The following is an 18,342-nucleotide window of genomic DNA, read 5'->3' on the forward strand; positions in this document are numbered from 1 at the left end:
GAGACAAAGTTTGAGAACTCACGAATACCAAAACAATTGTGGCTTGTGAGATTCATCAATGGGTTTCTTTGTGTTATAATTCATATTTACTACAGCTAAATAGCCTCGGAAACAAAAAAAACTCAGCATAAACTGTTCACCTAATAAAATATAACGAAAACAACACCGGAGGAGTATTGAAAGTATACTATCTCAAGACTCCAGCCTTACAGGGGAGAAGAGATACTCATCAAGTGACTGGAAGATCTAACTGTTTGCTTTTGTCCTCGCACACCGTGGACAATATGTTTTTAAGAACAGGTTATATCTACCACGAGGAAAGCAAGAGGACAACTCAAGTGAGGGCCTTGGTAGCCAGCCAGCGCTGCTATTTATGATCGAGCTCTCTGCTCACACATCCGTCCTTCTGTTTGTCCTCTCCCCTCCCTGAAGCCAGGCAGAGAAACGGGGTAAAGGGGGCTGGCTGTGCAACATCAAACTGCAATCCCAAATCCCTACTTCTCCTTCTCCCCCTCGGTGATTGTGAGCGTGCATGCACCGATGTGGCCGAGTGTAGAATATAAAAAGTGTCCCGTCCGGGAATAATAGTAATTTAGTGTGGTCTGTGTTCTCGTGAACGCAGCTTCATTTTGTGATTCAAACTTTAGATGCGTTGTCACTCCCTGACTTGAAGCAGGAAACTACACGAATATCACCAACTGACTCACAACAGTGTCTTTGAGACAGAAAGTGATTTTTTTTTTTTTACACAATTCATCAGAGGTAAAAAAAAAAAAAAAAAAAAATGAATGTGACACATGTACCAGCAGGTGCGTGACAATGTGTGTGAATGCTAATGAATCATATATGAAGTGCTCCGTGTTTCAGAGATGGGTCTCATTAGGCTCGTCTAATGGATTTTAGTGTGTCTGCCGCGTCGGCTCCTGAACTTAGCAAGCTTCTAAATTGGTGAGTCCTGTGTGAGGCGGACGCTCCGCTCGTCAGGGGCTAATAGGCCTTAACACGGCACATGTGCTCCTTGTCTTTCAGAGCACGTATGACCGCTGTCCGCTGGAGCTGGTCCGATGCATCAAACACATCCTCTACACGGAGCAGAGGCTCGTCCGAGAAGCCACCAATGTGAGTCGGGTGCACGTGAAATACATATATGGCAGCGGACATCTGCATGCGCGCTATGTAAACATGCTACGACAAACACCTGCGGCTTGCTCATGCATTATTCATCACGTAGTCTGTACAAACCCCGCGAGCACAAACAAGCTCAACCACTTAATGGTGACAGATTCAGAGGCCGGGTAATTGCGAAACTACTCTGTCCCCCCCGTCCCCTTCCAGATCTGCAGATTCCTTTGCATCATAATAAAAATAATACCTTCTCAATCATGCTGTGAAGTGAACTTGTAAAAGTAAACTTTTTGTTGTTTCTCCACCGCAGCACTGCGAGCGGAAAGTCAAAAATGGAAATCAAATATTTCACAGCTTACAAAAAGCACTGAGTTATAAAACCCGAAAGCCAGCAGTGCGTAAAACATGTGACTCTCAGGATCTCCTGCAGCGAATTGATTTCCAGTCACAACATGTCTTTTCTATTAGTGGAATGCATATTTAGACTGATTGAATTTCACCGTCTTTTGGTCTGAACCTTGAGGTACTATCGCGCTCTCGCTCACGCAGCCTGCCTGAGTACAATGAGCATTTCTTTATTTGCAGTTTTCCCACCAGGCTTGTGGTCACTGAGCATTTTACTGTCAAACAGCCCCAACTGCCACAGACACCGGGGCATAAAACCCAGCTGGGTTTCATATTCCTGCTCCATCCCCCACAAGTATCCCAAGTCTCCCCGCTCACCAGTTATTTCCCCTCACAGCTATCATAAACAACCCAATGACAGACAATACACAGGCCACGACACTTTACCAATTACCGTTTCCACGGCCGCCATTTTCCCTCGGTCTCTCTCTCTCTCTCTCTCTCTCTCTCTCTCTCTCTCTCTCTGCGCCTGTCGCTCAACCACACTTTGTATTTGACAGTCGAGCTCTCCAGTGGGAGGGATGATGGACAGCATGTCTCAGAAATACCAACAGATCAACCAAGCTTTCGAGGAGCTCCGCCTGCTGACGCAGGACACGGAGAACGATCTGCGCAAGCTCCAACACAACCAGGAGTACTTCATCATCCAGTACCAGGAGAGCCTGCGCATCCAGGGTGAGAGGAGAGGGCCCGCAGCTCAATAATGCTGCTTCAAGCGTTTTCTTTCATTCTAAATGTTGAACATTTTTGGACTATAAGTTGGACACAACCTGTTTACTGTTTCACGATGTGTCACAGTGCTGGTTTTAGGTTTTGAAGAATGGTTTGAATTAAGTATGTATGCCATAGCTTCAAAGTACCAAAGGTGTGAAATTGTCTCATAAAGATCATTCCACACCCACGCACACTCAAAGCTGTCTGAAACGCTGTAGATCAGCAATGGAAAACAAACACCTGGAGCTTCCATAAGAGGCAACCTTTGCATTTATGTTGCATCATTCACAAAACAGCAGCGAGCCGTTATGACGTCTGTGTTACACCAGAGGAGGTTCTCCTGAGTAAATCATTACCCCGTCTCTGGTGTGCATGCATGTATACTGTACATGTGCAGGTTAAAGATTTTCACCTCCCCTCTCTTGTCCTCCCGTCCTCTCCCACTCATCCCCGCCCCTCTCCCTCTCCCTCTCCCTCTCCTTTGGATGCCAACAACCCTCCTCCTCCTCCTCCTCCTCCTCTTCCTCCTCAGCTCAGCTGACCAGCCTGTCCACGCTGCCCCCTGCTGACCGACAGCTACGGGAGCCCGCCCTTCTCAGCAAGAGAGCCACTGTGGAGGCATGGCTGACCAGAGAGGCCAACACACTACAGAAATACAGACTGGTAAGATGTGAACATGCACTCTCAAGGAAAACACACAGGAGTGCTGGGGTTTTTTATGGCATGTCAAACCTCCTCTTCTTCCGTTTATGCGCAGGACTTGGCGGAGAAGCACCAGAAAACACTGCAGCTGTTGAGGAAGCAGCAGACCATCATTCTGGATGACGAGCTGATCCAGTGGAAAAGACGGCAGCAGCTGGCAGGCAACGGGGGCCCGCCGGAGGGAGGCCTGGACATCCTGCAGTCCTGGTGAGCCCTCCTCCACCTCCCACCAAGATCACAGCCACTAGGCTTCCTCTCAAAGCAAAGGGTCACAGGTTTACAAGCTTTCAATTGACTACCGCTGGGTTCATTTCCAAAGTTAGTTGGCTCTTAATAACATAGAGACACAGGCAAAATAGACGAGACCGTCTCCCTCATTTTTAGACTGTGTTTTCTTTGCCTTTTGGGGGGAATCCACTTAAAGGTTCAGAGTTGTTTCATTCTGTATTGCTAATGTCCTGCTCGAGGGAAATCTTCTGCAGTACAGGCATACATGCTTATATGTGTGTGTGTGTTTCCATGTGTGTGTGTGTCAGGTGTGAGAAGCTCGCAGAAACTATCTGGCAAAACAGGCAGCAGATTCGGAGGGCAGAGCACCTCAGACAGCAGCTGCCCATCCCCGGACCCATCGAAGAGCTCCTCAACGAACTCAGCAGCACCATCACAGATATCATCTCCGCATTGGTCACCAGGTGTGTGTTGTCGTTTAGGCTTATCGGAAACTTTTCAACTCATTCAAGGGCAAGAATGTCTGGCCGTATAGTGTCAATACAAGTATAGCAGCTCCAGGGTGTGTGTAGCTAGGCGGGCGTGTGTGTACATTGAGGCGCCGCGGGGGGCCTTTATGAAAACAAGGACGACTTGCACAACATTAGTTGCTTTGGTCAACGGAGTGAGAGATATCATCTTTTACTCAAAAGACTTATATGTGGCGTTCAGTTCATCCACTTTATGATTAGCATGAGTGACACTACTTTCTACGGCAGTGTTGTAGTACTCGAGCTCGGTCTTGGTCTCAACACCAGTTCTAAAACCCCTTTTTTGAAGGTCTCAAAAGGAAGAAGAGTCTTGATAATCATGCAAAAGCACGACTTTGAGCATTGTGTTTAACAGTTAGATTAGTTTATTAATACGAGTTACTCTGCCCGAAAAAGCATAAAGACAAAATAAATCATTTCAAATGTAAAGAAGTTGCGGCCCTTGAAACTGGACTATCTGTTTTCAGTGCAGCCAAACAAACTCACGTTCTTTTGATGAAGACGTTTGTCAGGGATCATTTCTACTGTGAGATCGCAGATGTGCCCAGAGGCGAAGGATGGAAGTTAAAGGTATCTACATAGAGCTGCAGAGACAAGAAAATGCAGTTTGCAAGACATTGAAGGCAACCGTTTGCCGTTTACACTTTTTTTTGCCCTAAAGGCACATCTGCCAGGTACTTTTAGCACGCCAGCATCTCCAAACAGGAAGTTATCTGAAGAGTTTGACAGCATCCTCTCCCACTTTTCTTGTAGATTTTCCCTGCAGTGACCCATAGCACATTGAAAGGTCATTTCTGTGTCACAGCGATTTCTGATTGGCCACAGACATGCCTGCGCCCTCAAAAACAAATGCTGCTGTTACGCGCACAGTACAAACACAGGTTATGTTTCCTCAACAACATCCTTTCTATATTCTCCTAAAGCCCCTGGAGGTTTCAGGCTGAGAATAGGAGAGTGTTGTTTTCACATCAGCAGCTTCAGTCAGCTCCAGACCAGCAGGCTTGAAGGCTCATCACAACAGTGTGTATTTGTTTCCAAGCTGCCCCTGGACCTGCGGGCTGAATGCTCAGGCTGCTGCTGTGGTCTCACTTCTTGCTCTCTATTTGTGTCAATGTGGACCTCAGAAGACCGCTAGACAGAAAATTATCCCTTACTACCAGTACCTTTAAATACCTTCCATTAGCGCACTGTGACAAGTGTTCTCGAATCTGCAGGTCAGTAGAGCTGAGAAGAGATCTGGGGAGTTTGCATTGTAAACAAACTGGTATTTTGCATTTATTATTTTAGTATCAAACACATCATATGTGTACTTAAACATTTTCCCAGTTATTTGTATGTTTAAAATATGCACTGTTTACATTCTGTGTTAAGTTTGCAGCCCTTTGACATATTTTGGGCTACATTTTATGAGATGCTTCAAAAGAGAAATGCAAGCAAAAAGGGACAAACAAAAGTGTTTATTTTGTCATTCATTCCGTCTGACTCCCGTTTTTGTCCCCACAGCACCTTCATCATTGAGAAACAGCCGCCGCAGGTGTTAAAAACCCAAACCAAGTTTGCCGCTACCGTGCGCCTCCTCGTGGGTGGGAAGTTGAACGTGCACATGAACCCTCCGCAGGTGAAAGCCACCATCATTAGTGAACAGCAAGCCAAGGCCCTGCTGAAGAACGAGAACACAAGGAAGTAAGTTTCAGTGTGGATGTACAAACGGAAAACCAGAGGAACAATGACCAATAGCACGTTGGGGTTATTCTGGAGGTTCAGACTTGAAGCAGCACCGAGTAAGAGTTAGTAGCATCCAGTGGTGAGGTTGCAGACTGCATTCAACTGTTAACCTCTCTCTTTCCAAGCATGTCGGAGCACTACGGTGGGCTTTAAAGAAAAAATGCAAAAGGGTCTCGAGGCAGTGTTTGGTTTGTCCATTCTGGGCTCCTGTAGAAACATGGCGGTGCAACATGGAGGACTCACTGAAGAGGGCCCCTTCACCGTGTGAATATGACTTTCATCTAAAGAAAACACATTGATTCTTGGCAAATTCACCGAAATCCCACCCATTGCTACTTAATATTTCTAATTAATATAATAATATATAAACTCACTTTTGAATCAATGCTTTCACGCTGAAGCAGCAACACATCGTCCTGCTGTTCCCTCTTCTTTGCACACACCTGTTTCAGCATTCAATAAGATAAGGATTGTTAGTTTTCGACATGGACCACTGGGTCCCAGGATGAACTCTGGCCTAATGTGTGTCCATAGCTCACCACAGAGACATGGCTGGAACGTGAACAATGCCACAGAGGAATCTATAGTGTGAACGCCGAATCCACATTTAGCCTGTTCTACATTCCTCCTGACAAACAGGAACCTTCCAGGACTGTAGGTCAGCCAGTGGTTATATGGATGAGCACTTCAACAGCTCAGCATCTGCTGCTTCTCGTCCAAGCCAGTCGGTATGGCACCCAATCTGCGGCCTAGAGACATCTGCTTGGTGTGTTCTCATGTAGAAAAGATGGAGGTAGTTAAATCATCCAATTACACGAGCACGAACATCTTTCCTCCAGCCTGCATGTCTTCCACTCGGCTCCTGTCGTCCAAACGACAATCATTTAGTTTTAAACTGTTCTGGGAAGAATATAATTCTCAGCGGACGTCTCAGCTAACTGACTCAACCCTTGATTGTCTCTCTCCTTTAGTGATAGCAGTGGAGAAATTCTCAACAATAACTGCGTGATGGAGTACCACCAGACTACAGGCACTCTCAGCGCCCACTTCAGGAACATGGTGAGTGCTCCTGAAGTCAAGTAACTCCACTGAGTTGAATATCTTAAATAAATAAGGGTCTGTGGTAGAGTGCAGCTCCGCCTGAAGCCAGATGTGTGTGATCACAACGTCCGTAAGTACATTAGTATGGGGGCTTATTGCAAAAGTGAGCTCTGCTTAACTGTAAATGTATTTCATTTGGGTTTAATAGCTTCACTTTATTATCAATAATGTAGTTCCAATAGTTTTGGGAATTCTAGAATAAATTGAATATATTGAAATAACATTTGGAAGCAGCCGTGTGGAAGCATTCATTGTCTAGTGACTGTGCAGTGTGAGCATCACAGCGCAGTGTGCACTGCACAAAACCCCTTTGCGGGATCAGTCTGCCGCTCCACTCGAGCCTCTTGCTGCACCACACATGCTGTTAGAACCCTCAGAGACGTCCGTGGATCGCACACACGGACGTCTCAAAGTGAATTATGCATGCGTGTGCTGTGCATGTGACGTGTGCATTGTCAGCCTTACCGTGCCGTGTACTCAGTGTTACTCATTCTCACACGAGTCGTCTCTCATGTAGTCTTTGAAGAGGATCAAGCGATCGGACAGGCGAGGAGCGGAATCTGTCACGGAGGAGAAGTTCACCATTCTGTTCGAGTCGCAGTTTAGCGTTGGAGGCAACGAGCTCGTCTTTCAAGTGAAGGTAAGGGGGCGCAGACTGAGAAGGCGCAAGAAAAGACATGTCACAGCTTAGATACCCGCCATTGTTACTCCTGCAACCTGTTCTTTCTCCAAGGCCTCACAAAACCTTGAACATTCGCTCCGACACGCTGCAACTCATCTGTCTTTTTCACGGTGTTCATTGAAACACCTGCATTTCCCAATAGAAACACAGAAAGCCTATGAAGACGTTGCAGTATTTCTTGGGGCAGCGTTCTTAAACTGGTGGTCTCCCCTCTTTCTTTGAACAGACGTTATCACTTCCTGTAGTGGTGATAGTTCACGGTAGCCAAGACAACAACGCCACAGCAACTGTGTTGTGGGACAACGCTTTTGCAGAGCCGGTGAGTGAATGTTTTGTGTTCAAAATGACATTTAGCGATGATTGAACCTTCAACAACCGCTAAACTTAGAAGTTTTCTGTATTAAATGTACCCTTTTATTTGTCACATTTTTAGCCAACTTTTTCCCAGTTAAATACGCAACAAAACACGGTCAATAAAGGCCGCATGTCTTTGAACACAGATGTGTTCATCTGCACAAAATAATTAACAATTTGCTAAAATTGATTTTCGCTTGAATCTATTCATCAACAAAGTGTCAAACATTCGTAGATTCTAATTTGAAAAGTGCTCCGATTCAAAGCTTTCGCTTCTGTTGAATCATTTTTGACATTTTTAAGGTGCTAAATTCAAAATCCAGAACATTTCTGTTGTCACTTCTCACATTTCTCAACACGGTGACGGCTGAGCCGGCTTCTCGCATATCAACATGAATGCTTTATAGATCTGGGTAAATGAATTAAAAGATGTAATCCTTTTATGCAGTACAACAATTCAACTCTGCTTTTTCTTCTTTTTTAATTGTGCACACGTCATGCATTGTGCTGCTCGTGTGAACTCTCTGCCGTCTCCTCGGCCTCTACAGGGACGGGTGCCTTTCCTCGTGCCAGACAAGGTGCTCTGGCCTCAGCTGTGCGACGCCATCAACATGAAATACAAGGCTGAGGTGCAGAGTAACCGAGGCCTGTCGGAGGAGAACCTGGTCTTCCTGGCTCAAAAGGCCTTCAGCAGCTCCAGCAACAACCCTGAAGACTACCGCAACATGACCATGACTTGGTCCCAGTTTAACAGGGTCAGCACTCCGCTCTCGCTCCCTCTCCGGCAGCTGATCTGGAGGACATGATGGGTCTTCGTTTTGGCGTTTCAGCTTGAATGTGGTTTCTAACATACTTGGGGATGGTTTTCTTCCTCTTTGCATTTTTAAAACGCCCCTCGGGGCCAGTTTCAGTGAGCCATCTTAGCGGCGTGCTTGCTCTCCATGGAGTCATTTACTTTTGGTTATTCATACACAGAAATATTTCATGCTCCATTTGCAGTGTGCTCCTGCAGCCGTATTCTGCAGTGAGGAGAGAGAGAGAGAGAGAGAGAGAGAGAGAGAGAGAGAGAAAGAGAGAGAAAGAGAGAGAGAGAGAGAGAGAGAGAGAGAGAGAGAGCCTCATTGGTGGCCAGGTCCTCATCTTAATGGGCCTGTTTGTCCACACAGTGAAAGGCTGGAGGCCTCATTTTCTGGCTCAACACAGCTGGCGATGGCAGAAAATGCACTCACATTCACCACACACCATCAGTCTCATTAGATTACAGGAACATCAAGTTTCCAGACCCGTGTGTAAGCTGCACACACACACCCCTCGCTCCTCTGTGCCCTCGCTCAACATGTACACAAACCGCTGCACACCGTGAAATCGTAAACACAAGTGGGACGAGGACATGTTGTTCTGTATATTTATGGACAGGACGGACATGAGGGAATGCGGAAACCTTTTAAAAGATGAACATATCCTGCGTGCTTATTAAAATATCTTTTCTCTTTTTTCCCCCCACAACCAAAAACCTTTTGTTCACAGGAAAGCTTGCCAGGGAGGAACTTCACCTTCTGGCAGTGGTTTGACGGCGTGATGGAACTCACAAAAAAGCATCTCAAACCACACTGGAATGACGGGTGAGGCCATTCAGCTTGTTTGTCACTTCCAATCTTTGGCTAAAATCAATGTGGCTGAATGGGAAAGAAAAGCGTCTTCTGTTGAAGAAAATGATTTTCAGTCTTTTTTAACGCGGGCAATAGTTCACATTCATGATTAAATTAGACTATTAATGTCTCTCTCTCTTTCTCTTTCCCAGAGCCATACTGGGCTTCGTGAACAAGCAGCAGGCTCAGGACATGCTGATGTCCAAACCCAACGGTACTTTCCTCCTGCGCTTCAGTGACTCTGAGATCGGAGGAATCACAATCGCCTGGGTGGCAGAAAATCCCAACAAAGCAGGTACGACAGAGTCGACGTATGTTTCTGCCGCATCACAGATGGCATTGGTAAACCGCTCCGATATCAGGTCGAGGGGATTTAATCACAGCTGAGCTTTGTGGATGGACCAGCTGATAAGTAGCTGCAACTAATGCTGAACGCTTTGATCCTCGTGGCCTCGTGTGAACTCGCTCGGTTGTTCGCTCAGCCATCTTTGTTGTGTGAGCTCGGGCCTGCCGAACTCAAGGATGATAACCGTGAGATTTTGACATTGATAAATAGACTGAAACTAAACCCTCGAGCTTATCTTACATAAGACCTTCTTGAGGCACAGCAACCAATCAAAAAGACTTTTCGCGGTGACGACCTTTTAAAAAATCAGCGCGAACCGGTGAAGGAAAGCCAGATCCACGCGTCAATGTTGTGATGACAACTCACAACCGCCTGTAATTGAATGGCCAATACAAATAATGTATTGCAGGTTCAAAGTGGTTAGATTCAGATCTTTGATGGCATAATTGCAACTCTTGCGCCAAATGTAGTTTGGGGATTATTCAAGTTAAAAAAACAACACTAAATCTCCTGAAATGAAAACACTAATATTGCTGCTACCGTGTGTCTCCAGGGGAGAGGATGGTGTGGAACCTCATGCCCTACACAACCAAAGACTTCTCTATCCGCTCTCTGGCGGACCGCATCAGCGATCTCAATCACCTCCTGTTCCTCTACCCCGACAGGCCCAAGGACGAGGTTTTCTCCAAATATTACACCCCACCCCTCTGTAAGCAACCGCCTGTTTGCACAGGCTGCTGTTACTTTCAAAATTGAACACCCCCGCTTCAAAGCCTGCGCAGTGAACGAATGTATTGATCGCTGCATGACGACTGTACTGAGCTGTAACTCTCTCTCTCTCTCTCTCTCTCTGTGTGTCTGTGTGTGTGTGTGTGTGTGTGTGTGTGTGTGTGTGCTCGTTTGCCTTAAAGCCAAAGCAGTGGACGGCTACGTGAAGCCGCAAATCAAACAAGTGGTGCCCGAGTAAGTATCACGCTTCCTGTTCGCCTCTCCTGCCGCCCCCTCTATTCCTGCTCGGTCTTCTCTCCTTGCCGTCCACCCAGCGGTTTTTCTCCCCTCTGTGCCAACGTTTAGAGTTAATCACGAAATATTGGACCCTGAATTCAGATCAGCTATTAGTCAGCTGTTACAGTTGGAGGAGGCCAATTAAGGACGGCCCGGGTTCCTGAGCGAGCTCGTCTTCCGCTCATCATTAGAGTTAAGGCTTGTTAGTTAGCGAGCCGCGCTCCCTGCCTGGCCGCGCGGTCGGTTCACCCGCGGTACGGCGAATGGCCGTAATGATGCAGCGAGGCCTGGAAAACACGCCGAGGGGTAGTTGCTTAGGCAACTGCTGAACATAGACGCATCAGCTTTAATCTTGTGTGTGTGTGTGTGTGTGTGTGTGTGTGTGCGTGTGTGTGTGTGTGTACAGGTTTACTACAGCCAATCCAGACCCAGCAAGTGGAAACCCAACCTATATGGATCACGGCGCCTCCCCAGCACCCGTCAGTCACCCTCACACCTACGGCATATTCCCACCTATGTGAGTCAACAAAGTCCTTTGAACATATGAGCTGCTCTGTCTGACTGTGCATGTGCATTTCGTATAGAATAAAGAGTGTCTTGTTGCTCCTGCTGGGTCTTTTTTTTTTTTTTTTCTCGGGGGATGTGCTGCCAGCTTGTCTGAGTGTGGTTTGGCTCCACTCTGTGTCCTGTGGCAGGAGTGACTCTATGTTGGACGCGGACGGAGACTTCGACCTGGACGACACCATGGACGTGGCGAGGCATGTAGAGGAGCTCCTTCGCCGGCCTGTAGACAGCCAGTGGGGCGGCCAACAGTCCTGACCCTTGACCTTTTAACCCGCGACAACACCAAACAAACCCTGCTTCCCAACTCGCCCCGCCCACATTGACATTTCTCATGGTTTAATTCCATTCTTTTACCTTTTTTTTTCTTCAGATAGCTATAATGTGAAATGTTAATAATGGTTGTGACTTTTTTTTTGTTTTTGTTCTTCTGTTCAGCATGAGAGCATGCATGTCGGTGACTTCTCTTTTTATTTGTGTCCATAAGTGTTTGTACAACAGACTAGGTATGAAGCAAAACCTGCAATGTTACATTATAGTGAAAAAGAAAAGGAAAGGTAACGTCCATTTTCAAAAGATTCAAAAGAAAATATGCTCCTGTATGAAGTCATTTTAACATTCTTTGACATATTTTCTGCTTTGTAAATGGGTCCTCAGTATTTTAAAAGTGACGTTGCCATTTGAGAAAAAGAAGAAACTTTCACGAGGAGTTTTGCTTTAGCTCTTCATAACATAATCGGAGTCATTGCTCTGCAGTCTTTGAATCCACATACACTAACCTAAAGGCAGGGAGACTCTCCGCTCTCTGCAACTGACAACATGCGCATCAGCACACGGTACACACTCTGAAGTGTACAACGCATTTGTTCACCCGCTGAAACCCATGAGGGGGTTGCCCCTCCCCCGCTCTCACAAGGCCGCGATCCGTGAGGACACAGAAATGCAAAGTGTAAAGCATTTCCTCCACCGCTGCCTGCTGGTCCTCTCAGGTCCCTCTGCTCCCCTCATCCACGCTACCTCGCATTATCCTGCTGACGGCCATCGTTACCATTGCCTCTCTCGCCGTCCCTGCGCCACGTTCACACCGGTACACGGCTGTGTGGTTCGGTCCTCAAGTTTTGTGTTACATTATGTGATGAAGATCTCCTCTCTGTTGGCTGTTTGGCGCTCGGAACCCCCAACTCACCCGACGAGGTCCAGAATATTCGGCTCCCTTTGGACTTTTTCCCGCCCATTCGTCCACTTGTACTGTGACATCATGACCGAAGCGGCAACACACACAGTAGATCGATAGACGCGTAGGCTTTGGATGCTGACGCGCCGGCCGCTGGGCCGCATGCAGAAACTCAAGGATGTAGCATCACGGCACCTTCTCTGTCTTGGCTTCTGTTTTTGGTCAAGATTATAGTTTTTCAATGTCTGTTTCCCTTTGTGCGACACACGAATACATCAGTCGACACAAAAAGATTGAGACTCTTCACCCCTCTTCTAGCGCGCACACACACACACACACACACACACACACACACACACACACACACACACACACACACACACACACACACACAATGCTGAATAGAAAACGTGTCAACAGCCTTGCACCTCAGGAATGAATCGCTTTGCTTCGCTTATGTACAAGCCAAATAGAAAATGATCAATGTCGACAGAATATATGACTTTATTTTCTCTATCATAATTCTATTTTATTATTGTTTCTCTGGCACTCCCCCTATTGAATGTAACCCCTTTGCGTGACCCTGTCGAGGAAATATTTGTACAAAAGCCTCCTCAGTCTGAGCAGACGTTTCCAGTCTTGTATCACCGGAAGTACCAGTTGAAAAAGGGACACCAAGCAACTGGAAATCAGAGATGAAGATGATTTTATGATGTACTTTTGTGTTTGTCGGACAGACATTAATATTTAAGATATTCCCTCGTCATTTTCTCCTTCAAACGTTTCTTTTTTTGTACTTCCGCAAATTTTGAAATCCCGAGCTAGATGAGCTGTCTTGTGATATATCCTTCATTACCGGCCTCCTCATCCGTTTCTCATCACAGCTTTGTTCCACAGTAGACTGTTTTTTTTTTGTTTGTTTGTTGTTTTTTATGATGATGAGGATGAGGATGTAGATGGCGCTGTGTGCTGTTCGATGTATGTACCATGTTTGTGGTTTGGGTTTATCACTTGGAGGTTTTCCAAGAGAAACAGCTGTTGAGTTGAAAAGAAGAAAATAAAGTTTTATAAATAATTTTAACTATTATGTAATTTATAGCAGCATTTATTCATTTCACATCACTTCAAGATTCTGATGTCACTACAAAATAAATGCATTTTTTTTTTTTTGTTATGCGTGCAGTCAACAACATCAATTCAATCCGAGTCAATCCGAGTGTCACGACAGCAGCGAGCTGAGGTCGTGTTGTGCATTGTGCGTCGTTGTGGCACACAAGTCCGTTCTCGAATGGGAACTAATATTTATGTACAACAGGCAATAAGTCGCCGAGCGCTACTGTGCTATAAGGACACAGCTGTAGGCCTTATAGCTACTGTGCTATAAGGACACAGCTGTAGGCCTTATAGCTACTGTGCTATAAGGACACTGCTGTAGGCCTTATAGCTACTGTGCTATAAGGACACAGCTGTAGGCCTTATAGCTACTGTGCTATAAGGACACAGCTGTAGGCCTTATAGCTACTGTGCTATAAGGACACTGCAGTATCCTTATTGTGCTATAAGGACACAGCTATAGGCCTTATAGCTACTGTGCTATAAGGACACAGCTGTAGGCCTTATAGCTACTGTGCTATAAGGACACTGCAGTATCCTTATTGTGCTATAAGGACACAGCTATAGGCCTTATAGCTACTGTGCTATAAGGACACAGCTGTAGGCCTTATAGCTACTGTGCTATAAGGACACAGCTATAGGCCTTATAGCTACTGTGCTATAAGGACACAGCTATAGGCATTATAGCTACTGTGCTATAAGGACACAGCTATAGGCCTTTTCGCTACTGTGCTATAAGGCCTATAGCTGTGTCCTTATAGCACAGTAGCTATAAGCTATAGGCCTTATAGCTACTGTGCTATAAGGACACTGCTGTAGGCCTTATCGCTACTGTGCTATAAGGACACAGCTATAGGCCTTATAGCTACTGTGCTATAAGGACACAGCTATAGGCCTTACAGCTACTGTGCTATAAGGACACAGCTATAGGCATTATAGCTACTGTGCTATAAGGACACTGCAGTATCCTTATTGTGCTATAAGGACACAGCTATAGGCCTTATAGCTACTGTGCTATAAGGACACAGCTATAGGCCTTACAGCTACTGTGCTATAAGGACACAGCTATAGGCCTTATAGCTACTGTGCTATAAGGACACAGCTATAGGCATTATAGCTACTGTGCTATAAGGACACAGCTATAGGCCTTATAGCTACTGTGCTATAAGGACACTGCAGTGTCCTTATAGCTACTGTGCTATAAGGACACAGCTATAGGCCTTATAGCTACTGTGCTATAAGGACACAGTTATAGGCCTTATAGCTACTGTGCTATAAGGACACAGCTATAGGCCTTACAGCTACTGTGCTATAAGGACACAGCTATAGGCATTATAGCTACTGTGCTATAAGGACACTGCAGTATCCTTATTGTGCTATAAGGACACAGCTATAGGCCTTATAGCTACTGTGCTATAAGGACACAGCTATAGGCCTTACAGCTACTGTGCTATAAGGACACAGCTATAGGCATTATAGCTACTGTGCTATAAGGACACAGCTATAGGCCTTATAGCTACTGTGCTATAAGGACACTGCAGTGTCCTTATAGCTACTGTGCTATAAGGACACAGTTATAGGCCTTATAGCTACTGTGCTATAAGGACACTGCAGTGTCCTTATAGCTACTGTGCTATAAGGACACAGTTATAGGCCTTATAGCTACTGTGCTATAAGGACACAGCTATAGGCCTTATAGCTACTGTGCTATAAGGACACAGCTATAGGCCTTATAGCTACTGTGCTATAAGGACACAGCTATAGGCCTTATAGCTACTGTGCTATAAGGACACTGCAGCGAGTGAAAGGAGTTTCTCTGCAGGCCAAAACAATGTTGTGTTAAAACGTGTCGCAAAATGAGGAAGTCTTGCATTTGGCAGAGAATTCCTTCATCCCGTCCGCTGAAGACACCCGACAATTAAACTTGACAGGAAATGAATATGTTAATAGGTTTACCTCAAAGGAGCATACTTCCTCGCTGCAGACGAGTTTCTGAAGCATGCCGTTGCTCTTGGAGTTTCTCTCCACGTCTGGCAGCAACTTGTTTCATACTATTTCTGGGCAATATCTACTGCAGGTAGTTCATACTAGATCTGTGGCTCTCAACCTTTTCAGTGATTTTCAGTCTGTGAAATATTTAACAGCCAAGAACCTCCTAACCAGCACAGAGCATTGTGGGAAGAGCACAAATCTGTAATACACAGCGCTGTGCCATCTGTGTCTGATTCAACATAGAATATGTACAATGCAGTTTATGAACTTTCACGTATATGTTAGTGAATATGTATTAAATAACTATTTTAAAAGGAGTTTTAAATGGAAGCTAATTTTAAATATATTTCAAATGAATCTCTTGTAGCCCCTGAAGTAGACAATGATTGACATCATACAAAGTCTGTTTTGAATCTCCATACAGTAAATATACTCTACACATCACATGATTGCCTTTGAAGCGTTTGAATACTGAGACTACGCTGCTCATACTGCACTGAGCTGATGGTTGTGCCACGACGGTGTCAGAACTGTGTAAATGTTAACAGCGATACGCCGTAAATGGTACGCGAGCTACACATTCAAAAATGTAATGTCCATTTAAATGTGGCCACTCAAAATCTCGGCATAAGCGAGGGTAAGTACAGGAAGCCAGACGGAGATTATAATACGGTTTGGTTATTTACATTTACTCACTCTTTGCCACTTTCTTGACTGCACTATCCTACGACCCTCAAGTCATTCTTGACTTGATCACAATGTTCTGAATTAGCTCCATTCTGCCACCTGGTGGACAGAAGAAACACAAACAATATTTGTTTACGTGTGTGTGTGCTTTTGAGCCGAAGTTTAAATGTTAATTGGCTGCCTGGAGTCACGGCTGGGAAAGATGATAACACAATCTCATTTGCATGAGATTCTATAACATGTGACTGATTATTGCTTCAGTGGTTTTCATGATCAGGTTATCGAACCGTAAGTTTGCGTCTCTGCGCTTCTGGAAGAGAGAAACATACTGTCTGGTCGCTGATGTATGGCTGAAGTTTTTGAATTATTTATACATAATCTTCAGGCTACTATGTCGAAGGCTTCAGGCCTGTTGTTGTAATCCAGAGCAAAAGGTCATGGAGGTCAGAGGTTGTTGCTCGGACACTAAACCTGCGTCCGCTGTCAGAGAGCATGAGCTCTGCTTTGCACCTCAGGTGATAAGAAGCTAATTTTTTTCCTGCTGCACTAAACTAATTTACTTTGTAGAGTGGATTCATCAGCGTCTGTTTATATCAACATGGCATTACTTACGTGTTACAATTTGCCTCATTTGCATTTCCATAATAAAGTACAGAGATAGAGGAGAGAGTACAACCAGGTTTAACAATGTAAGTAAAGTCATTTAGATTGAAAAGGGATAACAAATGGTTTGCACTGAAATATAGACAAATGCAATAACAAATGACAAACATATATTAATAATTTAAAAGGATGTATATGTAAGGAAAAGACATTTCAACGATTATATGTCATTTTAATAGGGAAAGCTATTAAAGGACAGAGTGTTTGTGTTGTTCCTTCAGGTTCACTTTTAGGGTGAATATCACTTCTATTCATACATACGTCTACATGTTCCCATTCAAAGAGAACCATACCTCATTGCTCTCTGGTGTTGAATGCTGATGGCTGCCGGTTGAGTGTGAAGTACCACAGTTCATCCACCAGATGGAGACATGCATCACTTCACGTGGAAGGCTGAGGAAAAGCCGGTTGATGCCAGAGGCAGAGAGCAACAAGAGAGCAACAACATCAACGACAACAACACACCATGGATGTAAAAAGAGAACTAATGACGTTGCTCAGCTGCGCATGAAGCAAAAAAGTTTGACGTCTGAGGATGAATTAAGATCAAATCCTTATTAGTTAATTGATAAAAGGTGGGAAAGGTCTCTTTGGCTGAAAGGTATCAGGTGACGGACCCATACATTGTAAATCCATGGCTTCACCAACATGTAAAATCTAATGCACAGATTGAACCAATCTCCTTAGATTTAGGAACACACCTATGTAATTGGGTTCAGGCAGAGATCCTGTGTTGGCTTTAAATGAACCTTTTCTGGCAGGAAGCCCTGAAGGCAAACTTCTCTCGCTCTTCCTGGAGTCTTGATACAGACACACACCGGACAAGTTGGCCTTCAGGCCTATCTGCCAGAAAGGGTTTATTTGAACCCCAAACATGACCTTTTCCTAAACCTAATCAAGGAATTTTGTTCCCCAAACCTGAGGAGATTCCTGGCAGGAAGCCCTGAAGGCAAACTTCTCCCATGAGCAACATCGCGCTCATTTAGTTAGTGTTTGAGTTGTGTTTTGATTTTTGGGGAAAATGGTCACCACAAGCTTTGGGCCGGGTTTCTTCCCATTAGGAGGGTAGTAACACTAATGCAGGATGAATATGTTGCACCATATTTATCAAGTTCTTATCAGGTGTTCGCCACCGGCCTGGCCTTTATCTAATGGTGTTTAATAGTTTTAATGCAATACGTCTGACTGCTTTCCTAAAATAATCTAAATAATGATAGTGACTGTGTCACTACTGGTACTGGCTTCATACAAGTGTCTGTAAATATTATTTCATATTGAAATGGAGCCTTTTGCAATCTTGCACCAACCCGTAGAACAACTCTAGCAGACATATTGACTTGACCCGCGAGTAGGATAAACCTGTCCAGTTAATGAGCTGAAAACATGATCTCTCCACCTGTTTAGTTCTGTATTCTCGCTCATGAGGCCTGTCACCACCAGGCGTCAGTAATGGATCAGACAGAGACGCGTACTGACCGGGCAGACATGTCCTTTTGGTTTAGATCATGTGATCGTGTGTCGAGTGTGCATTTAAACACTAGCTATGAATGTAAAATGAAATTGTAAAAAAAAAAAAAAAAAACGCC

At 45.0% G+C, this 18,342-nt stretch overlaps 1 protein-coding gene across 1 annotated transcript in view; it reads left to right on the forward strand.

Annotated features, from left to right (window-relative positions):
• stat5a (signal transducer and activator of transcription 5a) overlaps positions 1-18,342 on the forward strand; it is a 112,216-nt gene that overhangs the window by 30,173 nt on the left and 63,701 nt on the right. Inside the window, 17 exon segments of the mRNA XM_068578343.1 lie at positions 1,030-1,119; positions 2,031-2,205; positions 2,777-2,907; positions 3,002-3,153; positions 3,483-3,638; positions 5,208-5,387; positions 6,401-6,488; positions 7,048-7,170; positions 7,439-7,531; positions 8,115-8,321; positions 9,094-9,188; positions 9,368-9,510; positions 10,115-10,270; positions 10,473-10,524; positions 10,973-11,083; positions 11,262-11,378; positions 11,917-12,418. Coding sequence (XP_068434444.1) covers positions 1,030-1,119; positions 2,031-2,205; positions 2,777-2,907; positions 3,002-3,153; positions 3,483-3,638; positions 5,208-5,387; positions 6,401-6,488; positions 7,048-7,170; positions 7,439-7,531; positions 8,115-8,321; positions 9,094-9,188; positions 9,368-9,510; positions 10,115-10,270; positions 10,473-10,524; positions 10,973-11,083; positions 11,262-11,378; positions 11,917-12,418 — 2,571 coding nt within the window.

This window comes from Clinocottus analis, unplaced genomic scaffold, assembly GCF_023055335.1.
Source record: "Clinocottus analis isolate CAN_PGR_092001 unplaced genomic scaffold, fCliAna1.0.p SCAF_16, whole genome shotgun sequence".
In the NCBI taxonomy this organism is placed as follows: Eukaryota; Metazoa; Chordata; class Actinopteri; order Perciformes; family Cottidae; genus Clinocottus; species Clinocottus analis.